The sequence below is a fragment of the Cavia porcellus genome, unplaced genomic scaffold, assembly GCF_034190915.1.
Source record: "Cavia porcellus strain 051 isolate PalLab524CR breed Dunkin Hartley unplaced genomic scaffold, mCavPor4.1 scaffold_24, whole genome shotgun sequence".
NCBI classification, from domain to species: Eukaryota; Metazoa; Chordata; class Mammalia; order Rodentia; family Caviidae; genus Cavia; species Cavia porcellus.
The window spans coordinates 40256662-40279410 of record NW_026947507.1 but is presented as its reverse complement, the minus strand read 5'-3'; the positions used below and the strand labels follow the sequence as shown (position 1 = coordinate 40279410).

At 51.0% G+C, this 22749-nt stretch overlaps 1 protein-coding gene across 2 annotated transcripts in view; it reads left to right on the top strand.

The window, feature by feature from the left end:
• Nucleotides 1-22749, top strand: part of Scara5 (scavenger receptor class A member 5) — a 96303-nt gene that overhangs the window by 52700 nt on the left and 20854 nt on the right. For both annotated transcript variants that reach the window (XM_063234919.1, XM_063234920.1), the window contains 4 exons: nucleotides 6556-7230; nucleotides 15585-15665; nucleotides 17078-17176; nucleotides 18828-18884. In XM_063234919.1, the coding sequence (XP_063090989.1) occupies nucleotides 6556-7230; nucleotides 15585-15665; nucleotides 17078-17176; nucleotides 18828-18884 (912 nt within the window). The remainder of the gene's footprint in view (nucleotides 1-6555; nucleotides 7231-15584; nucleotides 15666-17077; nucleotides 17177-18827; nucleotides 18885-22749) is intronic.

Sequence of the window (22749 nt, the reverse complement as noted above, 5' to 3'; positions counted from 1 at the left end):
GGTCTGTGGTCTTGTGTTACAGTGGCAGAGCTGACTTTTACCACACTGGGATTTTTGCTTAGTCAGAGCCCTTCCTGAGGCCCTGAATCAAGAGTGGTTACTTTTGTTCAAGCCCAGCTTCATCATGTGCAGTTCAAAGCAAAAATGGAGGGTTCTGTGTCCAGAAAGCAGAAAAAGCCACCTCCTTGCTTCCAAGGCCTCCCCTGTGATTGTCATCGAGGTGTTAATTGCTGTAGCCTGTCCTGCTCCTTCAAGCACAGGGACACTTGGAGGCTAGGGCAGGTACCTGGGTCCCAACTGTGCCTCAGCACACATCTTGGAGCCCCAACTGACCCCACTGGAGACAGAGGTGGTAAGGGGTAAGGGGCTGAACCCCATCCCAGGGAACAAGGTGAGGGGCTGCATGTGAGTCCCTATCATCTGATGTTTTCGCTGAGAAAACACAAATTTATTAAGACAATTGTTAGGGGAAGATTAAATTCCAATTCTGAGCAGGCATAGTGGTGTATGCCTATAATTTCAGCACTCTGGGAGATTCTGACAGGAGCATGAGCAGTTAACCAGATCCAGTTTCAAAATAAAAAATAGAAATGGGCTGGGTATGCAGCTCAGTGTGAAGGCTCTGCATTCAATCCCCAGTATTCCCCTCACCTGCCCCCCAATAAAAGAAAACAACCTAATTTGGGGGTGCATGCCTCTGCACTGATCACTCACCACAAAGGTGAGATCTCTCCTCCACAGTGGGGTCAAAGGAACCCCAGGTTGCCGTGTGCATACTTTAGGTGCCAAAGCTCTGCTGGTGACCTCTTTGTTTCAAATCCTGAACAAATGTTATGCTCTGCTTTGAAATGAATTTCCCTTCCTCTCATGTCTCCAGCCTCTGATACCTGAGCTCAGTTTGCCTCACCTGAGCCAAGGCCCCTCCTTTCCTTGGTTGCCAAGCTGGCCTTGTAGCCCGCCCCTCCCGCACTCTGCCCTCCACTGATGGCCTCTGAGCTCCCATGCCTGCCTCCCGTCCTTCCCAGAAGATAAAGCAAGACTTACCGGGCCTTTGCATGTCCCGTGGGCCTAGAGCTACCTCCCACAAGCAGGGTGGCCTGGAGCTCGGCAGGATCGCTCTAGTTTGTTTTGGTCTGTAGAATAGTGCCACTCCCCACCGCAGCACTGGGAGGCCCCCAGGTGATGGCAGGGCATTTGGCCGCCTGCACTGGCTTTGCCACCTTCCTGAGCTGCTTGATCTAAACATGGGCACGATGAGCATTACCCCCCCCCCATGGTGCTGGGCAGGGGAAGGAAGCACCTTGTCCTAAGAGACCAGTCCCGGCCACGGCACCTGGCAGGTATTTGAAAATGCCATTTCCTTTCCTGCTTTTCCTGCTTGGAGTTCAGCATGTGACCAAAGATCCCAGCAACAGGTGTAGAGGACAGGGTACTAGAATAAAGGACAGATGGCCAGGGTGACTTCTTAATATAGGCTTCAGGCAAGCTCTTGACATCCTGAGCCTGTGTTATCTTTAAATGAGACCCTGAACACGCACTGCCCTACCTCCTGGAGAGAGTTAGGCTATGACTTAAATAAAGCAATGGACATCCAGCTGCCAATCAAGGTGACAAGGTCAGTGAAACACTTTCTGCCTTCCTCTCTCTCCCTCACACACACACACACACACAACACACACACACACACACGCATGCACGCATGCACACCTGGCAGGAATTATAGTACACCTGATGTGTTCAGGGCAAATGCTGACAGGTCCAGTCACTCTCGGAACACCCTGACTCAGATTGTAGGTGATTAACTTTTCCTGCATATAACAGGCAGCTGTGGCAGGGCACAGACAGGCCAGGTGTGGATGGGGAGACAAGGCCATTCAAGGAGAGCCACAAAACACATTTTCTGTGTACCACTAAGCCTCATCTTGCCCTAAGGCCAATGTGAATGCCGATCACTTATTCTTATAAAAAAAAGTAATGCATTCATTTGGATCCAGCAATCAATACAAGGCCAGAATCTCAAGTTGAATCCCTATATGATTCCTACCAAGCAGCCTAACTTAAGCCTGGGTCTATAATGGGGAGCTCACTGCCATCAAAATTTATTCCACCTTTGACTGTTACATACTTTGTTCTCTATCCTGTACCTTTGCAGGAGGATGAAAAGTTGTTCAGGCTGAGGACTCAGACACCAGACTCGAGGGGCTCAGTCAGCCTCCCCCATCTCCTGGCCTTGTGACCTAGAGGGTTACTTAACATCTGCGTGTCTCCCTTTCTCATCTGGAGTATGAAGATACTAATAACACTTGTAGGTTCACAATTATTGCATGGAGCTGTTTGGAGATTTCATGTATTGATGTGGAAAGCACTTAGAACTGTTGTTTGGAGTACAATAAGTATTCAGGAAATTCCAGCTGTTATTGTTATCCTATGATTTATTTTCCTTGTGTGAAAGTATAAAAGTTAAAGAATAATTAAAACACATTAAAAGTAGATGCACCAGGCAGAGAGATAAATGAACTGTTTGCATAAACACGAATTAAGAGGATCACACTCAAGTAAGAATTGTTCCCTGTTGAGGGCAGCAGACATCTGGAAGGAATTAGAGGGCGAGTGGGGTGGTGCAGGAGTATAAGCTGGGAAACTCGGTGACTGCTGGAAGGAGATAATTCACTCCGGAGTGCACACATGATCCCAGAGGAAGGCCTTCGACAGAGGGCAGGATGTGTAAAGTAACATCCCGGTTAACCCGCGTACCAGAGCCATTGATATTGCCTTTGAAAGGCCACTTCTGAAATGCAAATATAACGAGGTGCCAGTTTGTGTCTATGAAGTGTGCTGTGCACAAATAACAAAGGTGCAGCAATACTGTGTGGTAATTGGCACACTTAAAGATCTGAAATGTAACTAAAGTAGTGTAATTTGGGGCGATTAAATTGGCTGGGGTTTTGTCAGAATCATAAAATAGCCATGCCTTTTGACTAACTCTGGCCAACTTCTGGGAATTTATTGAAAAGTTTATAGAAAAATTTTCAAGAAAGAGGAAACATTTCTGCATTTATTTACCATGAATGAAAAGAAAATAAAAGATTCCACAGAACAAAAATGGATAAATTACAGTGTGTCCCCTCGAGGGACTCTTGCAGTCATCACAATTATAAAGGACAGGAGTCAAGGATGGGAAAGTGCTTGTGAAGTAATTATAATATTGTGTGGGAAAACCCAGACATCGAATTGCAAAGTCTGGCTGTGCAAATGGATGGAGCCAGAGAAGGAAACCCAGAGAATCTTGTTGGAGGCCATTGGGGTGTTTGGGAGGCTTTTTGTTGCTTGTCTTTGGATTTGTGTTAATTTTGATCATGCAGTGAACAGCAAGGAAGGGCACACATGGACTTCCCTGGAAGGGCAGCTGATTGTCAGCTGTGCCCATGTGGACACAGCTTCAGTTCAAGTTCCTAGACAGGGAGAAGGGCTGGGGCAGGAGGCAGGAGCTGATGAACAGGGCCTGAGGCCTCCAAGGAGAGAGGACACAGTGTCCAGAAGTGGGCTAGAGAGAGCCATGGCAGCTGGGGAGAGACAGAGAGGGAAAGGGGTGGCCCCTGGCAAGCTCTGGGCTCCAGGCAACCATGGCCTGACCCAGTCCTGTGAACTCTGGCCTCTGTACATCACTCCCAGTCCCAGATCAGAGCCATCACACCTCAGGGTCCGTCCACTGCTGGCACCAGTGCTGTGTTTGTGTGCTCCAGAAACTGAAGGGAGGATGTCAGTCTTCCTGCTTCTTATCCACTGTGTCTTACAGTTGTGCCTGGGGTGGGTAGATTGTGTTAGGTTCCAGTCTTGACCTCTGGTGGTTTGTACAGTGGATGGTTCCCACATTTTCCCTGAAAGCTCCCTGTGTGTCGGCAGCTCTGTGGTCAACCTTCCAGAACGGAGCCATGCTGGGATTTCAAGGGGCAGGAGTGACCGGTGTTAGTGGGTCATCTTCACCCTCCTGGCCTCGGTCACTTCAACTGTAGAATAGAGGAAACATCTAGCTCACCAGAGGCTGGGTAGACCCAACCTAGTGGCTGACTCTGCAAAGCCCTGATGAACTGAACAGGGCCAGCCGAGGCCCATCTCATTGGACAGCTCCTGCCCAAAACAATGTGCCGATCCTTCCCCCATACTCTGTCAGGTCTTTGCATGCCTTGGAAAAGCACCTGGTTTCCAAAGACCACCTTTCAGCTGGTGTTGACCAACTGTAGTGCATATATTAGAGAGGTCAGCTATGATGCACAGAGACTAGCTCTCATTTTGAGAAAATACAAGAAAGAACTGCAAGTTCTTTGAAATGCTACAAGGCTGTCTTGTGGGAAGAATGGTGTCCACTAGCTCTCTATCTCCCCCAAAGGGCAGATCAGTGGATGGAAATGCAAGGGGGCACATTTTGGGGGGCCTGAGCAGACTGCAGACTATTCCAACAGTCAGAACTAACTGAAAGTGGTGTAAGCAGAGGCAGGTGACCATTTCATGGTGTGACCTTTTTGGATGAAGGTCTAAGGGCAGGGCTCTAAGGCCCTGTCCTACTCTGGGTGCCTCTGAAATGGCTTATCTTCCACAAGGTGACCACTGCAATGCTCTGTCCTTCCATAAGTGTCACTAGGTGACTGTGGTCATAGATTTTCATGTGACCACTCCCAAACCATGCAGATTCTTTCCCCCACCCTAACATGAAGTTCTGGAAGAGAACTTAGCCTGTCAAAATGTCCTTGTTGTTTGACAAGCTCTGTAACCAAGTTCCTGGATTCTAAGATTTCCAAGGCTGAATTCCCTCTGTGTCTCATCTTCTTCTTCCTCCTCCTCCTCTGTCTCTTCCAGGCCACTGGTTTCCACTTCCTGGTGTGCACAGCAGAGCTGAGGGACACACAGCCCCTGACCCCTAACCCCAGGGCGTGCAGTGTACCCTGAACCCCAGCAGATGCAGGAGGCCAGAGGCCAGCATTTAGCTTCCTGGTCTTAGGGTTGTGAAACAGCTGTTTGTAGCCAAGAGAAGGGACCCTCTCCAAGAGGAAAGGGTGGGGAGTCTTTGCGATACCTCATTTTCTGAAGATTAAAAGTCAGAGAACTACAAGGGTGAGAGGATACAGAGAAGGAAGGTAGAGATCTAAAGCCATTTTTCACCTGCCCAGCAGGACCTTTGCCACAGCAGGAGGAAGGGAGCTTGGACTCCGAAGGGTATCAAATAACACTGTGTGTGGCCATGAGCCTAGCTGGCCTGGCTGCCTGAATGCTGTTCCTTTAGGCCCTTGTGGAGCAGACTGGGGGCAAAACCCCAGCTCTGGAGCCGGTCCTCTGGGTTCTCATCACTTGTTATGCTGCCCTGGGCAACATTAGCAGGTCTAACTGTAAACATGGATAATCATGTTGCTGGCTTAGTCCATCTGGCCTGCTACAATGAAATAGCTCAGACTGGATGACTTCTAAACAACAGCAGTTTACAGCTTGTAGCTTAGCAAGTGGGAAGACCAAGATCAAGGTGCCAAGACAGGCAGGGTTCGGCCTGGGTCTCCTTCTCAGAGATGATGTTTCCTGGGTATCTTCGCATGGCCGGAAGGGTGAGCAGCTCCCTGGCACCTCTGACTGGGACATAACCTCATTCCTGAGGGCCCTGCCCCCGTGACTCACTGTAACTGTCACTTGGCAATTAGCTCCCACTAACAGATTTCAAGGGAGGAGGACATCCAGGCCACTGCAGGTGATCACTTCCTAAAGTTGAGGGGGTCACAGAACCCGGTATCTTAAATGGAATTCCAGAAACCTATTACTCAACCACTTTGCAATATGCAAAATACAAAATCTTTTAGGGACCAGCCTAGCAGAGGATGCTTAGATCAGGACCATGGTACATACCTTGGTGGCACACATCAAGTGGCTGCAGGCCGACCTGACTGAACAGGTAATCCCAGTGCTCAAGAGGCTGAAGCAGGAGGACTGCTGAGATTTCAAGGCCAGCCTGGACTGCAGAGTGAGTTCAAGGCCAACCTGCACTACATAGATCCTATCTAAAAAAAAAAGACTTTAGTGTCTCCATAATGCTAAGTGAAATAAATCAGATACAAAAGGTTAAAGATTGCACGGTTTCTCTTAGATTAGAATCCCAAAATCTAAGCAATTTGAAATGCAAAATAAAAAAGGGATGGTAGGAGCTAAGGAGATAGTGTGTGTGGAGATAGGAAGGGCTATGAGGTTGGAGAGAAGAGGTGGAGTAAAGGTGATCAAGGTGCCATATACATGTATTACATGTACATGTATTACCAACCGTCCAAGATGAACATAATTATTACGTACAGTAAGCATACACTAAAAAGAAAAGTTGCAAAAGTCTCAGACTAGCGTCTGCAGGTGGCACACCTGGCACCCTGACCCCCTTGTGCGGTGCAGACAGGCTGGGGACCAGACTTAGTGCAGTGCCTGGGATCTGTGGAAGCCCCCCTCTCATGTCCGGTCTGCTCATCCCTGGATACCTGGTCCTCCCTCCCCAGCGGCGCTCACATCTCCTCTCCCTCTGCTCATCCGCAGTGTCCAGACCCCGCAGCTCCCCGGACGACCTGAAGGCACTGACTAGGAATGTGAACTGGCTGAATGAGAGCTTCCGGGACTTGCAGCTGCGGCTGCTGCAGGCCCCGCTGCAGGCCGACCTGACCGAACAGGTGTGGAAAGTGCAGGACGCGCTGCAGAACCAGTCGGACTCACTGCTCGCCCTGGCTAGCGCTGTGCAGCGGCTGGAGGGCACGCTGTGGGGGCTGCAAGAGCAGGCGGCGCAGACCGAGCAGGCGGTGGCCCTGCTGCGGGACCGCACGGGCCAGCAGAGCGATGCGGCGCAGCTGGAGCTGTACCAGCTGCAGGTGGAGAGCAATCGCAGCCAGCTACTGCTGGGGCGCCATGCCGGCCTGCTGGACGGGTTGGCTCGCAGGGTGGGCGTCCTGGGCGAGGAGCTGGCGGATGTGGGCGGCTCACTGCGCGGCCTCAACCACAGCCTGTCCTACGACGTGGCGCTACACCAAACGCGGCTGCAGGACCTGCAGGTGCTGGTGACCAACGCCAGTGAGGACACACGCCGCCTGAGGCTGGTGCACCTGGGCATGGAGCTGCAGCTGAAGCAGGAGCTGGCCATGCTCAATGCGGTCACTGAGGACCTGCGCCTCAAGGACTGGGAGCACTCCATTGCGCTGCGGAACATCTCCCTCGCCCAAGGTACTGCTGCCGCCAGCCCCCAGTCCCCAGCTCCCACAGCCCTTGGCTTGGGCTTTTCTCCTGCACCTCCCTCCCAAGGGCCGGGAAATCCCTTTGGCATCCCCAAATACTCCTGTGTCTGAGCCCACAGAACTCTGAGATTTTCTGCCTGTGTGACCCTAATCGCTTCCAGGGTCTGCCCAGATCTGACTCCTGGGTAAACTTCTCTAGGGCAGAGAGTAGAATCCAAAGGCTGGTAACCAGGGGTGGCAGTGCACACGTGGAATCCCAGCACCTGGGAGGCTGACGCAGGAGGATTGCCACAAGTTGGAGCCAGTGTGGGCTTCCTGTGCTGGGGATGGCTAAGTGGGTGGGAATCTGAGCTTGAGTGCTGGGCTGAGACTGCCCAGAGCTTGAAGCAGGAGCAGAGAGGAGGCCCAGGAACCAGGCTGCAGGGGGAGGAAAGAGAGCAGCACCTCCGGTGTCCTGTGCTCTGGTGGTGGTGCCCCAAGAAGTAGAGAAGCCCACATTTGAAGCTGACCTTCAGGGCTGTTAGGAAGGTCTATTTACCAGAGGTGGAAGAACGCATTTCACCTGACACTGTTTTCGTTCCATCTGTAACTCTTGAGTATGATGGGAAACTGTGCAGACCCCCAATGTGTTCCTACTCTGGGACCAGGACTGGTAATGCCCTCTCTAGGAAGTGCCTCTGTCCCCCTCGTATCACCAGGGGCATGAGGTCCAGGAAGCTTCAACAGTTTGTCTAGATCACAGGACAGAAAGGGATTTGGACCCCGGCCTCTCTGATCTTGCTGGGCTCTTGGTCACATTCCCTTCTGTCCTGCTTTCTTCTTTAGCTCGTCAAGAGCATGGACTGAGCTGTGTGCAGGTATCACTGCATCTCCCCAGAACCTCTTCCCACACTGGCCTCCTCCAGGAGCCGCCTTGTCTCTGCCCTACACAGCAGGCCCCTTCCCTGAGCTTCTGTTTGAGCACCGCAAACAGGACTCATCCCGGTGCCTGGCATTTGCCTCCCCTCCCCGCTTCCCAGCGCACTCTCCTGTGCACGGCTTTGTTTGAAAGCGGGTCCTCGTGTAGCTGGGCTTAAGGGAGGTGTCACTGCAGAGAGAGACAGGATTTCAGCAAAAACAACACACCAGGGAGAACTACCATGGCCACATGACTGGTGATGTCGCAACCCAGGCCGTTTTGTTTTCAATAGATTTAGTGAAATCTAACTTACACACAGAAACATTCAGCCCAGGAAGAGCCAAATTCAATGAACAGAGCAGGACTTTGAATCTCAACATCCTGTGCTCATTCTGCTGCCCTGCAGAATGGGGCCATCTCTGTGTCCTCAGTGCAAACTCAGCTGGGACTCAGGACATGAGGACAGCCGTTAAACCTGGATGCCGGACGAGCAAGGGCTTCCCCTGGCAGCCTGTAGACTGGGCCTCGTCCCTTTGGGCTTTCCTGTCTCCGAAGTTGAAGAAAGACAGGGTAGAATTGTTCCTTCCAAATCCACGCCTTGGATCTTGGCTTTTCCTGTATTTTTCCCTCAGTGTCTTCTGCCTGTCAGCATCTAGTCTGCCCTTGCTGATGAGATGGCCACTCTGTCTTCTTATCTACCCTGAACCAGGCATTTCAGGCCCTCATTCTCCTAGCATTGCTCAAGACCCCTCTCCTCACATCCTGCAAACAGTATTATTGTCCCCACTCTGCAGAAAAGTAACCCAAATAACGTCCCTTTGGCTTCCTGTGAGGTTGGAAAGACATAAAGCAAATGTCTAAACTTGGGAGTCCCAGAGTTGTCACCGACACCCTGCTCCCTGCTATAAGCAGTGGCAGCACCTTCTTGCTGGGTCCCCACATGGTCGAAGGGACAGACTTCCTGGGGCCACTTCTGTAAGGGCTCTAATCCCATTCTGGAGGGCTCCTCTCTCCTGACCCAGTCACTCCTCGGGGCTGCACCTCCTGATGCTGTGTCTCTGTGACTAGGTTGTGGAACCTGAATCTGGGGTGGGGAGGCCACATTCAGACCGCAGGCCTGTGGCTCCTGGCTCCTGCAGCTCAGCCCTTCCAGCTCTCAGTGGTGCCCTTTATCTGGTACCTTCTCCCTTTCCCACTTCCCTCTCAGGTTGCAAGGAGTGCTGTTCAGGGTTCACAGAGCTCTGGCCCGGCTTCAGGATGGGGACACTTTACCTGCAAAGCGTCCCCGTTGCCCTGGACCGTCAGGAGGGGCCTTGCTCCCTCACTTTGCCCAGTTCCTTTCTTAAAATCTTTAAACAGACACACATGTACATGAACACACACGCACACCTGTACACCAACATCCACACATTCACACCAACACGGGTAAATCCACATACACACACCATTCTCTTCTCTTTGACCCTGGCCTGGCTCAGAATCTACAAATACTCAACTATCTGTATTTTTCAAGTAAGAGCGTATTTACTTTACTCTTGAGCTTAGTCCAAATGGTTTTCATTCTCTCACTTTGTTATGCAGTTTTCTATGAATTTCGTCTCCTGTTTGTCTTTTGTGGATGTTCACAGCAGGGCTTTGTGTTTTCTTCTTTGGATTTTGAGCATCAATCACATCTGCTGAAATGCACATGTGAATTTCAAAGGAGCCAAGAACATAGATTATTAGAGAGGGGAGGCACCACTGGAGGGGGAGAGACATAGGGAGGGGGGCTCTGTGGGGGTAGGTGGGAGGTAGGCACCTTGAGTCATATCCAAATGGCCCTTGGCTAAATGTGAGTGCCTAAAATCACAAGACTCGAGAATGAGCAGCATGTCATCCAGTCTTGTTTTGCAGTTGAGGACAACTCAGACACTGGTCCTTGTGTGACAGGGAGATGCAAACACAGGGCAGGGTTCAGTGTGGGCTAGGCTGGGCTGGGCTGGTGAACTAGCCCCAAAAAGGGTATCTGTGGACTGCTTCTTCGAGAAAAGAAAACCACCATCTATGATAGTAGGATAGGAAATTTCTGGAGCAGGGGATCTAATTCAAGTGGTGTTTTGGATGCCGGATGCTAAGTTTGGGCCTCTGGCTCTAGTTAACAGAGATGGCACTGAGTGACATGGAGATTAGTGCTTTTCCATGAAGGACCGGGATATGTGGCCTGGGTGAGGTCCCGGGGTGGGCTGTGAGGCCCTCTATCCTCTCACCTTCCACCCCTGACCTTGCTGTAAGGTGGAAATGAGCAGCCGTACTCAGCCTGGCCCTGCCCACTTTGCCCTTGGACTCAGAGGCTGCCCCTCATCTTTTAGGGCTGGGTCTCCCTGGCTGTGAAATGGGGCTGACAGTGCTGCCCTACCCACTTCTCAGGGGTGGGGGGTGATGCCTGGAGTTCTCAGGCTGTACCGGAGGAGGTGCCAAGGTCCAGGGCTCCATGACTTCAGGGAACTGAGTGTAGAGCAGCCAGTGGAAGGACTTTGCCCTCTGTCAGGGGGGTTCAGTGTAGCTGAGATACAGATGTCCTGATGGCTCCTTCTGAGCAGGTCACTCCCCTGATTCCAGCACACACAGTTCCTCTCACCCCACTCCTTGTCCTAGGACTTGGAAAGGAAGAAAGAGTTGCATCTGCCCATGTTGGTTGGTCACCATGACAACCCTGGAATTTTTCCCAGATGTTCAGTCACTGGTCCTCCTCTGGGCAGAAGATGCATCCATGTGGCATCTCAAAGAGCAGAACTGCACTGGAGATAGTGTGGCCAAGGCTGGTGGACTGCCCTAAGATGGACCCCTACTAGCACCCTGTTCCTCCTTGTCTGGCCACCTCCTCACCCAGTCCTTCCTGGCTAATGGCAAAGATGAGACGTGTGACTGTAGAAAGGGGAGAAGTCTAAAAGCTCGTGCAAGTGTTACTGGGGGCAACTCATCACATAACTGCCCAGAAGTCACCCTACTAATCCTCACAGTGGGCCAGGCCTTGTATGAGCCATGGGGTCACAGAGAGGTGACTCATTCTGCAGAGGGCTGTCCTCCTTAGGGACTGCAGTCCAAGGTGATGATAGCATTCAGCGAGCAGGCAGGTGCTGCCTGATGAGGCTCAGGTGCTCCAGCCTCAGTGTTGCACAGCTGTGCCCAACAGCTGGGGGCTCTGATCATGGTGCCCTGAGAGATCAGATAGCTGGGCATGAAAGCAAATTTCTGGGCCTAGGGGGATTGGACCCTTGGAAGCCTAGGCCAGTGGTTGGGGACCCATGAGAAAGAGTTTGCTGAGAGAGAGGAGAGTCCAGAAGCATCATATAGAAAGTGCAGCAGAAGCTCAGACTGGAAATGATCTGTGACATCGCCCACAAGGGCTGAGGTCACCATGCTGGAGGACCACACCATGCTGGGGGTGCTCTGAGAACTCTGAGTTCACTTGGTTGTTTATGTATTTTGGAGAGATTAATCTAACAGCAGTGTACACAGTGGGTTGGAGAGAAAGACCAGAGACAAGGGGGACAGAAGTGGGACCAGGAGGATCCAGCAAAGAAGATGGCAATCAGAAACATGGCAGAGGAGATGGACCCTCCTTGAGGGCAAGCATGTGTCACAGGGTGTATGTGATGTGAAAGGAGTCAGAGTGGACCAGAAGTTGCCAGCCTGGATTCCTGAGAAGACAGCAGCCCATTGAGAAAGTGTAGCCAAGGGCAGCCACAGTTGTCTGAAGAGGAACCTGTCCTTGGGGCACCGGGTAATGTGACCCCACAAAGCTCTGGCCACCCTGCAGGCTCTTGTCAGTCAGCCAGGCTAGCTTGATCTGAGACTGGGACCCAGGCTGGGGATGACCGCCCACCTTCACCGTCGGTTCCAACATCTGCCTATTGATCTCCACTATGACCCTACAGCACTAGCCACTTACTTGTGTGTAAAAAATACACCCATATGTACCATGCATTTAGACTGTGGCTCTAAAACATCTGGTCTTTGAATCCAGAGTCAGCAGGGTGATTTGGGATGCACCTTAGAACAACTCCAACAGTAATCTGATTATAGTTCTCATGAAGCCTATGAAAAGCAGGGTGCAGGTGGTCAGGGATGCCCTCACTCCCAAGGTCAGGAATCACTTCCATATTCACCAAGCCACTGAATTGAATCTTTTCGCTTCCTGCTACAAACTGCACCAAAGAAAGGGCTCTTATCCAGCTGAAATAGGACCAAAGGGCCTGAGCCCTGGTGCGGTGTGTCCACATTCAGCTCTCACCTTCCAAATTCTTGCCATTCTCTTAGTCACACCAGGGTGGTTCCACTGGGCAGCACCTTCCTCTTACCAGGATCACTCTCAGGAAAATCCATACCCTGGGTTCTGTGTCAGTCAGCTTTCCATTACTGTGACAAAATGTTCTAGCTAAGTGACTTGTAAACAGGGGAGGTTTATACTGGCTTTGGTTTTGGAAGGTCCAATGCTTAATTAGTCAGCTTTTCATTGCTGTAAGAAAATATTCCAAATAATCAGCTTGTAAAAAGGAAAACTTTAAACTGGAAAGCTTTAAACCAGCTGCACACCTGTATCCCCTGCACTCCAGAGCCTGAGGCAGGAAGATTGCTTCAAGTTTGAGGCCAGCCAGGGTTACAAAGTGAGTTCAAGTCCAGCCCAAACTGCATAGTGAAACCCTGTCTCAAAAAGATGAAAAAATAAAACAAAGAGGAGAGCTTTATTTAGGTTCATGGTTTTGGAGGGTTCAGTATTTGGTTAGTTGGCCCGGTTGCCATGGGTCTATGGTGAACAGAAAGAACTTCATGGCAAGAGGAAACCATTCACCTCATGGTAATCAGGAAACAGGAAGAGACCGCAGTCCCAATAGCTGCCTCAGGGCCATATCCCTAATGACCCAACTTCCTACAGCAAGGTTCTCTACCCAGTATTAATGTCGTGGACTGGGGACTAAGGCTGTGGGGACCTTTAAAATGCAGACTATAGCAGAATGACACCTGCAGCAGTGTGAAAATGTGACTATGACTATCTCAGCTCCTTGAGCCCGGGTTCTCTGTGGGAAGGCTGGGGGACAGAACAGAGCAAGAGGGGCTGGGATCTATGGGGTCAGGGTCCAGCAACAGAGATCCAGGCACCCTCTTTGGATTCCCTTTGCTGCTGTCTAACCACCGGGGAGGTCTCGAAGGGGAATGTGGCATTTGTTTGCGTCTTAACTCTGCCTTTCATTGACTGTATAATCTTCAGCCTGTTCCAAACAGGGTCTGCTTCTAAATCCGGCTAGTTCTAGAACCTGGGATCACTATGGCAGCCTTTGCTTTTTTTCACAGAAAAGAGAATGATGGCCATAAACCCAACCTTCCTTTAATTTTATGTAACTCATTAATTTATTGTTGTTGTTGTTGTTGTTGTTGTTGTTAAGAGATTATGATTACTTTTCCCCTATGGATGTGCCATCGAAATATTAAGCATCTGTCAACTTTGGTTAGGGTCTGAGCTTGGTGCCAACTTTTGCAATGTATCAGCACATCTTGCTCTTGGCAGCCTGCTTGTTTTGTATGTATTAACAGTCTCTGATCTCATATACTCATTCATTCATCAGCTATGTATTGTGTAAGACCTTACCACGACACTGTGAGTATGCGTGTTTTGGTTTCCTAGCGATGCTCCAGCAAAGCACAACGAACTGGATTGTGTACAATAATAGAAGTTTATTCTCTTCCAGTTCTGGAGTTTGCAAGCCTGAAATCAAGGTGTGTGGGGGCCATCGCCCCCAAGAAAGCTCTGTGAAACCTGGCTTCCTCTTGGCTTCTGGGGGCCGCTGGCAGTATTCGATTCCTTGGCTTACAGTCACATGGCTCCAGTCTCTGCCTCTGTGGTCACATGATGTTCTCCTCATTTCTCTGTTTTGTTTTATTATGAGGATACCAGTCAGTGGATCAGGGCCCACCCCAAGCCAGCATGACCTCAGGCTGGCTAATTATATCTGCAAAGACCCCATTTCCTGACCAGAGCGAGGTGGTTCCCAGTGGATGTGAATGGGGCGGGAACTGCTCAGCCCAGTACATTTTTCTCACAGAGCAGCAGGAGAGAAGCTTCAGAGCTGGGGGTCTAAAGGACATAGTGCTGTCTCAGGGAGTGAGTGAGTCCCTGTCAGGACAGAGAGAACACGTCTACTGTCACTGCGTTATGAGGTGTGTGACAATAGTACCAGGTCCTGGGTTGTGTCCCCTTTGGTAGGAATGGTGAGTCAGAGCAGGCATCACCAGGATGAGCAGCTTTGAGGGCTGGTAGTATTGGAAGGTAAACAGAGGGGTTCCTGGGCTTGCCAGTCTGGGAATAGCAAGTGGCAGAACATTCTAGAAAGGGCGTACCAGATAGACCCTGGACTGAAACCACAGCTCCTTCATTTGCTGGCTGGCTCTGCGGAACATGACAAATAAATTGCACACATGGCACAGTTGTGGAGAACTGAGTCCAGTCACACACGCCCCGAGAGGCAGCTCGGAAGCAGGTAGAAACCACCTCCGTCCTGTGCCCAGCAGAGGCCCAAGGGTGTACCCACCTCCTCATTCTGGCCTTCACCAATGGGAGCCAAGGCTGGGCTCTTCTGTCCCTGATGTCCCCTGACAGCTGTTTCCCTGACCTTGGGCTCCACCACCTCTCACCTGGACAGACTCCAGCCCCACTCCCTCCTGTGTAGGGCTCTTTTCTGGGGCCCTCCTGTGGGGCACTTAGGCAGGGCCTCCAAGACCCACCCTTCTCACCCCACAGTGCCCTCCTCCACCACCAGTTGCTTGTGCTATGGGGGTTTCTATAGCTCTGTCTTGAGGGATTTCTCCCCTGCCAGGATCCTTCCTTTTACCCTGGCTTAGTCATCACAACTACCATAACCAAGCACCAAACACAGAGGGACTCAGATCACAGACATTTGTTTCTGGTGTGGAGGCTGGAAGTCTGGGTTCAGGAAGGGGCTTCCTTCCGGGTTTGCAGGCAGCTGCACTGTCAGTGTGGGGTGTGTGTGTGTACGTGCGTTAGTGCACACCCTGTCTGGTGAAGCCACTAATCCCATGGCAAGGACCCCACCCTCATGACCTCATGTAACCCTAATCTCCTCCCCCTGACCCCATCTCCTAAACCACCCCACTGCAGGGGACTTCAGTGTATGGATTTGGGGCGACATGGGTATGCCATTTGTAGCACACCCCACGCTTGTAACCAGCTCTGGCTTCTTGAGATTTCCTTTGCAAGTTACTTCTTCCAGGGAGCCTTCCCTGGTCTTCCCAAGATGGAGCTAGGTGGTGCTGACATCCTGTGGGATCCCAAGGCATCATCACCCAGACACTTCCTGTCATCAGAGAAGAAGTTTCTACTTCCCCTGCAGATGTCTGAGGCCTGTTCCAGAAAGCAACTCTGTAACCTTGGTGTTGGTTTTACCTTCTAGGGCCACCAGGACCCAAAGGTGATCAGGGGGAGGAAGGCAAGGAAGGAAAGACTGGCATCCCTGGCCTCCCTGGCCTCCGAGGTAATGCACCCATGAGTCACAGACTCCTGCCCTGTCTGTCCTGCTGCATGCACAACAGCCCTGCAGATCCAGTGGCTGGCAGGGAGGGCACTTTGGAACCTTCTAGAAAGACTGTGTGGTTCTTAGACTCAGTTATTGTGAAAGCTCCAGCTCTGTGACTGTCAAACCTCACAACTGAGTCTGCTCCGCCCGCAGCCACCCTCAGAGACTTAGGAGGCGGCCAGAGGGAAAGTGTAGCCAGAGAGGTGTCTGGGAGCATATCTGAGGAATCACTGTGCCCGAATCTCCAAGAAAGAGAGGAGGCAGTGCCCAGTCTGCCTTTACTCCAGCCCCTCAGGGGAGCTCTGAAAACTCAGTTAAGGTGCTGCATACCCACTTTTTCTGCCTAATGAATGGTAGGTGTGGGCACATCCTGCATTAGAATCAGGCTTCTGTGGCCACAGGACTACCAGACTCTGGGAATGCTTACCCGGCCCCCCAGGAAGGAAAAGGAGGAAAATTAGTCAGTGCTCTCTGAAGTCCTCCCCTCTCCTCCCATGGGACCGAGCACTCCAGGCAACTTTCTCAGATCCCCTAAAAAAGAAGCCCAAAGAAAGCCAGCTTGCTCTCCAAGAGGGAGAGGACAATTAGTCAATAAAGGGCAGTCTGCCTAGCAGAGATAAGTGTGAGCTGAGGCCAGATCCCCTGGGGCTCTTGCTTGATGAAAGTGTTTGTTGGTCCTGGCTCTCCATGGTGCAATCAGCACTGGCCCCTTGTCCCAGGAGCCTGGGGCCTGATCGGGCAGCAGGCCATGGCTTCCTTGTCCTTCTGAACCTCCAGCCCCTTTTGCAGGAAGGAACTGATTATTTATTCTTTCTTCACACAGAATGGAGCACTGTTTCATTTTCCTCCTGTTCACTAACAGCCATCCCCCTACCTACTCCCTGGGGGCCAGGGGGCGCCTTAGACCCCGAAGGAGCTGAGGCAGACCAGCCAAGAGCTCTCTGTTCAGGAAGCTCAGATCCTGCCCCAGCACTGCTGTGTACCCTTGGGCTGGCTACTTAACCTTTCTGTGCCTTGACTACCTTATGGGTAGTGCAGGGATAACAGTACCTCCTAGTTTGATGCCATGATTCAGTGAGATTCTTTATGCCTGGGGCACAAAGGCTCCAGGTGTTTGCAAATCTAAATCTCCAGCAGTAAAGAGTGGGGTTGGGATCAGCACCAGCCACTCACAACAGAACTAGGCCTCTCAGGAGGAGGGGTCCCCACCTAAATAATGAGAGAGAGAAGGTCAAAGTGAGTGAGGAAGACACAGGAAACCATGATATGGAGGGTGTGTGGTCATGGTCAGTCGTTGAACCAGACAGTGACCTCTTGAGGACCTTCTGGTCCCGGGTCTGAAGCTCCACCATTGTCTCTTCTCCCTCCAGGTCTTCCAGGCGAGCGGGGAACCCCAGGACTACCTGGCCCCAAGGGTGATGACGGCAAGCTGGGAGCCACAGGCCCGATGGGCTTGCGTGGGTTCAAAGGTAATGACGAACCTCACCGCACCGGTGGACAGCACTTGGGAGCTAGGCGGGCCTGACGGGCCACTTCATGTCTCTGCCACCCAGCAGAGCGACCCAGGGCCCGGTGTCTTCATCCCATTCAGCCTCAGTTTCCCATCTAAAGCTCACAGTCCTCATGCCACTGTGCTCTGTGTCACGAGGAATGACTGTGTGTGAAAATGTCTTTAAAGTCTTTTGCAGTCTTACTGTGGGCTTCAATCCAGAGATGGAAACATGGAAGGTGGCAAAGTGGCCCCCAGGAAAAACACAGAGGCCCCTCCTTGCATTTCCTGCCAGGTTCCTCCCTTTCTGCAGTACTCCACGACCTCCAGTATTTACGACTGTAAATCACTCCTTAGGCTTATGTTAGCAACACGTTTCTTCTGATTTATTTTTTTCTTCCTGTGTATAGTGCCTTGTTCATTCTTAGGGGAACCAGTCATGAGTTCGACCCCTGGTGCCAATGAAAAAAAAAACAACAGAAACTCATTCTTATGGGAACCTACTTCAGTCAGTCTCTGTTTTCCCATTTTCTTTCAAGACTGTTAAGACTTCCTGTCATCGCTACACAAGATGAGGACATCCAGTGCTCTTTCCCCACGCTTCCTACTCTTCTCTTAATACAATGAACTGAAAAAACACTATTGCTACCTTGGGTCTTTGTGCAAAGAATAAAGAGAAAATCTCTTACCCTACCCCTCACTTCCTTCAGTGCTTACTCTTTAGAATAGTCACTGTCAACTCTTTGGAGCACATCCTGACAGACCTTTCTCTGAACACATTCATGTACAAATATTAGCATTTTTTTTTCAAACCTTGAATCCTGCTAGGTATTCTCTTCTAGAAATTTCTGACTTGCAGTTTTCACCCATAGTACACTAGAGACTTTTGCTTTGCAGATGGTTTTCCAGAGATCCTTGGAATAGAATTCCTAAGTGGTGGCAGGATTTTCTACTTCTTTGTACAGTGAGATGCCACCTGGGAAAGAAGCTTTGTTCTTCTAACCATATCCTGAGAAGGAAATTCCTAATTCCGTGGAAACTCATACTCATATGTTCTATAGTCTGCCCCACCAGAAAATCTGCCTGGCGTATAACCCGTGTCTCTTCCTACTTAACTGGAGCCCTCCCTGTTTCCTCCTCTGTGCTCACTGGAACAAAGTTGGATGTGGACTCTAAAACCCTGAAATTTTCATAGCAATACCTTTGCTTTGTCATCTTTTTTTTGTGTGTGTGTGTGTTTTTATCGGTACCAGGGATTGAACTCACGACCACCTGCCTACAAGGCAGGTGCTTATGCCACTGAGCCAAATCCCCAGCCTGCTTTGTCATCTTTCCTTCATCATCTTTCTGCTGAATGCCATGTGCTCTTTGAGATTATGTGGCGGCGGCTGCTCTTCTGTGCTTAAGAAAGAGATGAGACTTTCACTGCTGGGTCCCTGCTCTTTCCTGGGGTGACCAGAACAGGGGGCACAATTGTCTGAGCTCTTCTCTTGCCTCCTGTGCCCTCTGATTGCTGCTGGTTCCTGCCTAAGGATTTCTCTGGCCTGGGATTAATAAGTCTGCAAGTAAGGCTTAAGTCATCATTGGAATTTGTTACTACCTCTAATGCCACTGTTCTTCCTGTGTTTTAGGTGATCGAGGCCCGAAAGGAGAGAAGGGAGAGCGAGGAGACAGAGCGGGGGATGCCAGTAAGAGTTCCATGGGGCACCTGGGTGCTGTGTAGGCGTGGGTGGGCCAATCACTCATGCAGCTCAAGGTTGGGGGCCCAGGGGCTGGGCTCCATGTCCCAAGAGCTGCCTTTCCTTTCTTAGGGTTCTGCTGGTCCAGAGCCCAGGGTCACAGGGGGTCTGTGCAGCATCAGACGTGGTGTGTGGCTGGATCTGGAGGCCTCCTCCTGACTGTCTCACTGGCTGGCAATGTGTAATCTGCACGCCTCCAATTTCTCATCTGTAAAATGGGGCCAAGAGGAGTCCTCATTCCCTGGGGTGCTAATGAGAATTAAGTGAATTGATCTGTGTAAAGTACTTACTACAGTCTGGACCCAGACTTAGGACTCACCAAGCATTATTTTTATTCCTGGTAGTACACTAATTCAGACTTACTTCTTGAAGTCCCCAGAGGTGGGGGCTAAAATCCTGTGCTCAATTTTTGTAAAATGCCTGACTTCCCCCGAAAGATGAGCATGAGGCCCAGTGCAGTCTCTTCTGTTTCCTCCTTGCTGCCAGGATGGAGTACAGACCTCACAGGGTGGCCTGGGCGCCCCTCTGCCAAGGTCCATGCTGAAGGGGGTACTAGAGGAGCTGGCTTATCTAGTGGTGGCAGCTTCCCCAGGGCACATTTTCCCCAGAGGGCTATCAGTGGCTTCTTGGAGAGGCACCAGGGAAGAGAATAGCACCTTGCAGGCGAGTTTGAGCCTGAAACGGAACACCCAGCATATCTGTATCGCACTGCTGGCTGAGAGTTGGTGAGGATTTGAGCAGATTATCGCAGCCTCGGGCTCTGTGTTCCAGCCTTGGCTGGGAGGGCGCCTGCGGAGCCACAGCAGAGTCACAAGCTGGACCCCATCGAGGGCTCCCTAGAGGGTGGAGTGCTGAACATGTCTTTGGGTAGCTTGGCTGTCCTCAATAGGCTGCTGCCAAGGTAGCTGAGAAGGATCGTGGCATGTAGCCCTGAGAAATAAACAACTCCGCACAGGCTGGGCAGGAAGGGCGGGACTGCAGAGATGACCTTTAGAGAGAGATCAGAGATGCTGCCCACATACCAGCGGGGTCTTGTCAGGAAGGCCCTGGCATTGCTGCTTTCAGCTGACCTAAGAGCAGGGCCTGGAAGTCGAGCCAGCCCAGAGACCATGGCCATGAAGGATACTCTCTGGTCAGGACTCACCTGGCTTCTGTGGGCAGAGCTGACAGGGCTCTGCGGTGGGAGCGCAATCTGGGGAGGTAGGAACCAGAGCCCAGTGGTGGATGGGGCGGATGGGAGACGTGGACCAGGGCACCCCATTACTTGGCTCTCAGGCCTGCTGGCTGCACTACCAGAGGCTGACATCAGCTCTGGACGCCCCTCTGCAGGGACTACACCCTGCCTGGAGCCTGGAGACACGAAACTCAGCCCCGGGCTACACAATGCTCTAAGTTTTCCCTTCCAGGACCTTAAAAGTGGCCCCTGGGTAATGGGACAGGAAGGTGAGGGGCTCAGCAATGAGGGTTCATTGACTGGAAGCTGTTCAGTGTGTGAGGAACCCGCCCCCCTCATCATGAATCAGTTACCCTGCAGGCATCACCCCTACCATCCAGGCTTAAAGGGAGGACAGTCTTCTCTATGTCACTGTGTGGGCCAGAGGTGGAACTGAATCCCAGGGCTCTGATTCCCTGATTCATCCCCTGGAAGTTGGGCGATGGGGTCTTGAAAAGTGGGGTTGGGCTCCTTAAAACCCGTGGCTTCCTGTCTGAATGCAGATGGAAGCACTAGGGGACCCACAGCCACCACGGCTCAGTGGCTCAGTGCTGACCTCTGGGTCTGCACCATGTCGAGTTCCTTCCCATGGCTGCCACTCCCCAGCCGGCCTAGACCATGCTAACCTCAGCTGTGCTCAGATTCCCACAGAGTTCCCAAGGCCGTCCTGTCCCAGAGGTGTTAACTATATCCCTGAGACTCGGCTCAGAGGAGAGGCCCAGAGCTCATCTTTCAGGGAAGGGCGGAAATGCTGACGAACATGGTGCCCACTTCTGAGGCTTTCTTAGTCATTCCCTGGGACTGAGCAGCCCCACCATGGGAAGACAAAGTTCTCAGCATCAGCGAGCGGACCTCCTCCAAAATAGGTTCTGTGCAGGAGGGGCCACTAAGCAGGGTCTGCTGTGGTCACCAGCTTTGGTTTGACGTCTCCCTGTAGCCCCAAACCAAAAAGTTCCAGCAGGCAGGTCTGTGTTAAAGGTGTTGGTGACAAAAGCAAGACAGCTACCCCTCACATGGGAGGAGGACAGGAGGTTTTCCTTTGAGGAGTACATGACAGAGAGATCCTCTTGGGACCTGAGTTTTGAGTCAATATTGAAATAGTTTTCAGAACAAAAATCTTGCCATTGTTTATCCATGTTTTGATCTGGAGTCATAGGGTTTTGGGGTTTGGATGGGTTTCAGATCAATTCCTCTCTCTCTCTCCCTTTCCCAATCCCACCCCACCCCACCAGCTCATGGAGTTAGGACCAAGAATAGAGAGGTGGAAGGATCCCAAGGTCATCCCCACTTAGATCATGGCCAAACTGGGTCTAGATTCTAGATCCTCAATGTTTGGTTGGTGAGAATTAAAGCCCCTTCCACAGGCCAGGGCAATATCAGTCATTTCATTAGATGTTTAGCTTTTGGAAGTTTGGCCAGGAAAAAAAAAAGTTCCATGTACACATCTCCAGAGGGAAGGACATTTATTTTACCCTGATATATGGTCCATTTGCAGGAAAAATAAACAGTATCTTGCAACAAGAGGGTAGGTAAAGGATCTGGTTTTGTTTAAATCCCATGGCATGAATTTAAAGAAGGATATACATTCAGACTGTTTAAAAAACCAGTCTTGATTTGGTTTTTCATGGGAAAAATATGCAGATGATATAGGCTGAATTCAAAGTCAGTGTTATCATTGGCAGCTCAGAAAACTTGACAATGTTCAGTACTTTGGGTGTATTTGGGAAAGTTTAGAGGTGGGATCCTGGTGGGCACCCCAACATATAGCATGTTTAAAATAAATAACCAAGTGGGTGGAGTTCTGGAGGGTTTTTCCCAGAGCTATTGAGATCTCTATTTTAGAAGGAAAGAGGCACTGAGAATTCTTAAAGTCTACAAAACCCCCTTCTCCCGTCCCTGCCCCTGAGGAATTTGTTTAGAATAATGTCCCATCAAAAATGAGCCTTGGGCCTGGAGATGCAGGGCCCCCATGCCTTTTATATACAAGTAGTATTTGTTTAACCATGTGAGCAGCCTTAATTTCTCATGTAACTTGAACATCCCAGCAATGATGTGATCTAGAAGTCAGTCACACTTCTAAGAAGTTAGTTATTCCCATAATCCTGTGCTACTAATATCTTCATGTGCCTGGAACGGTGAGAAGCACACACTGTGTCCCTTAGCCCTCAGCAACTTGTCTTCCACACAGTCACATCCATGGTAGGAAGATGAGGAGACTCGGGGTGGAGAGAATAAAGAACCTGCCAGTGGTCACCAGCGATCGTGAGAGACATGACCGGGGAGAACTGGGTCTGCCTGGCCTGGACTCCACACTGTCCATTCTTCTGCCACCATCTCTGGTTATCTTGTGTTCAGCCAGAGTCTTCATGGGCTGTTCTGACTGTCTGGAGAGTCTAGAATGAAAGTGCTAATTTCTTCCTTAGCAATTCTCTGCTGCTTGTAAGATACTCTTCTCTAGCCAGCATTTCCTGCTCCTCACTGGCCCTGACTGCCCTCATTTGCTTCTGTGGCCCTGAGCTTTCTCAGCCTGGATCTGCACCCACCTGCAAAGCCAACCCAGCCTGGGTGCCCTTTACATGCATCCTGGGTGTGTCATGGGCT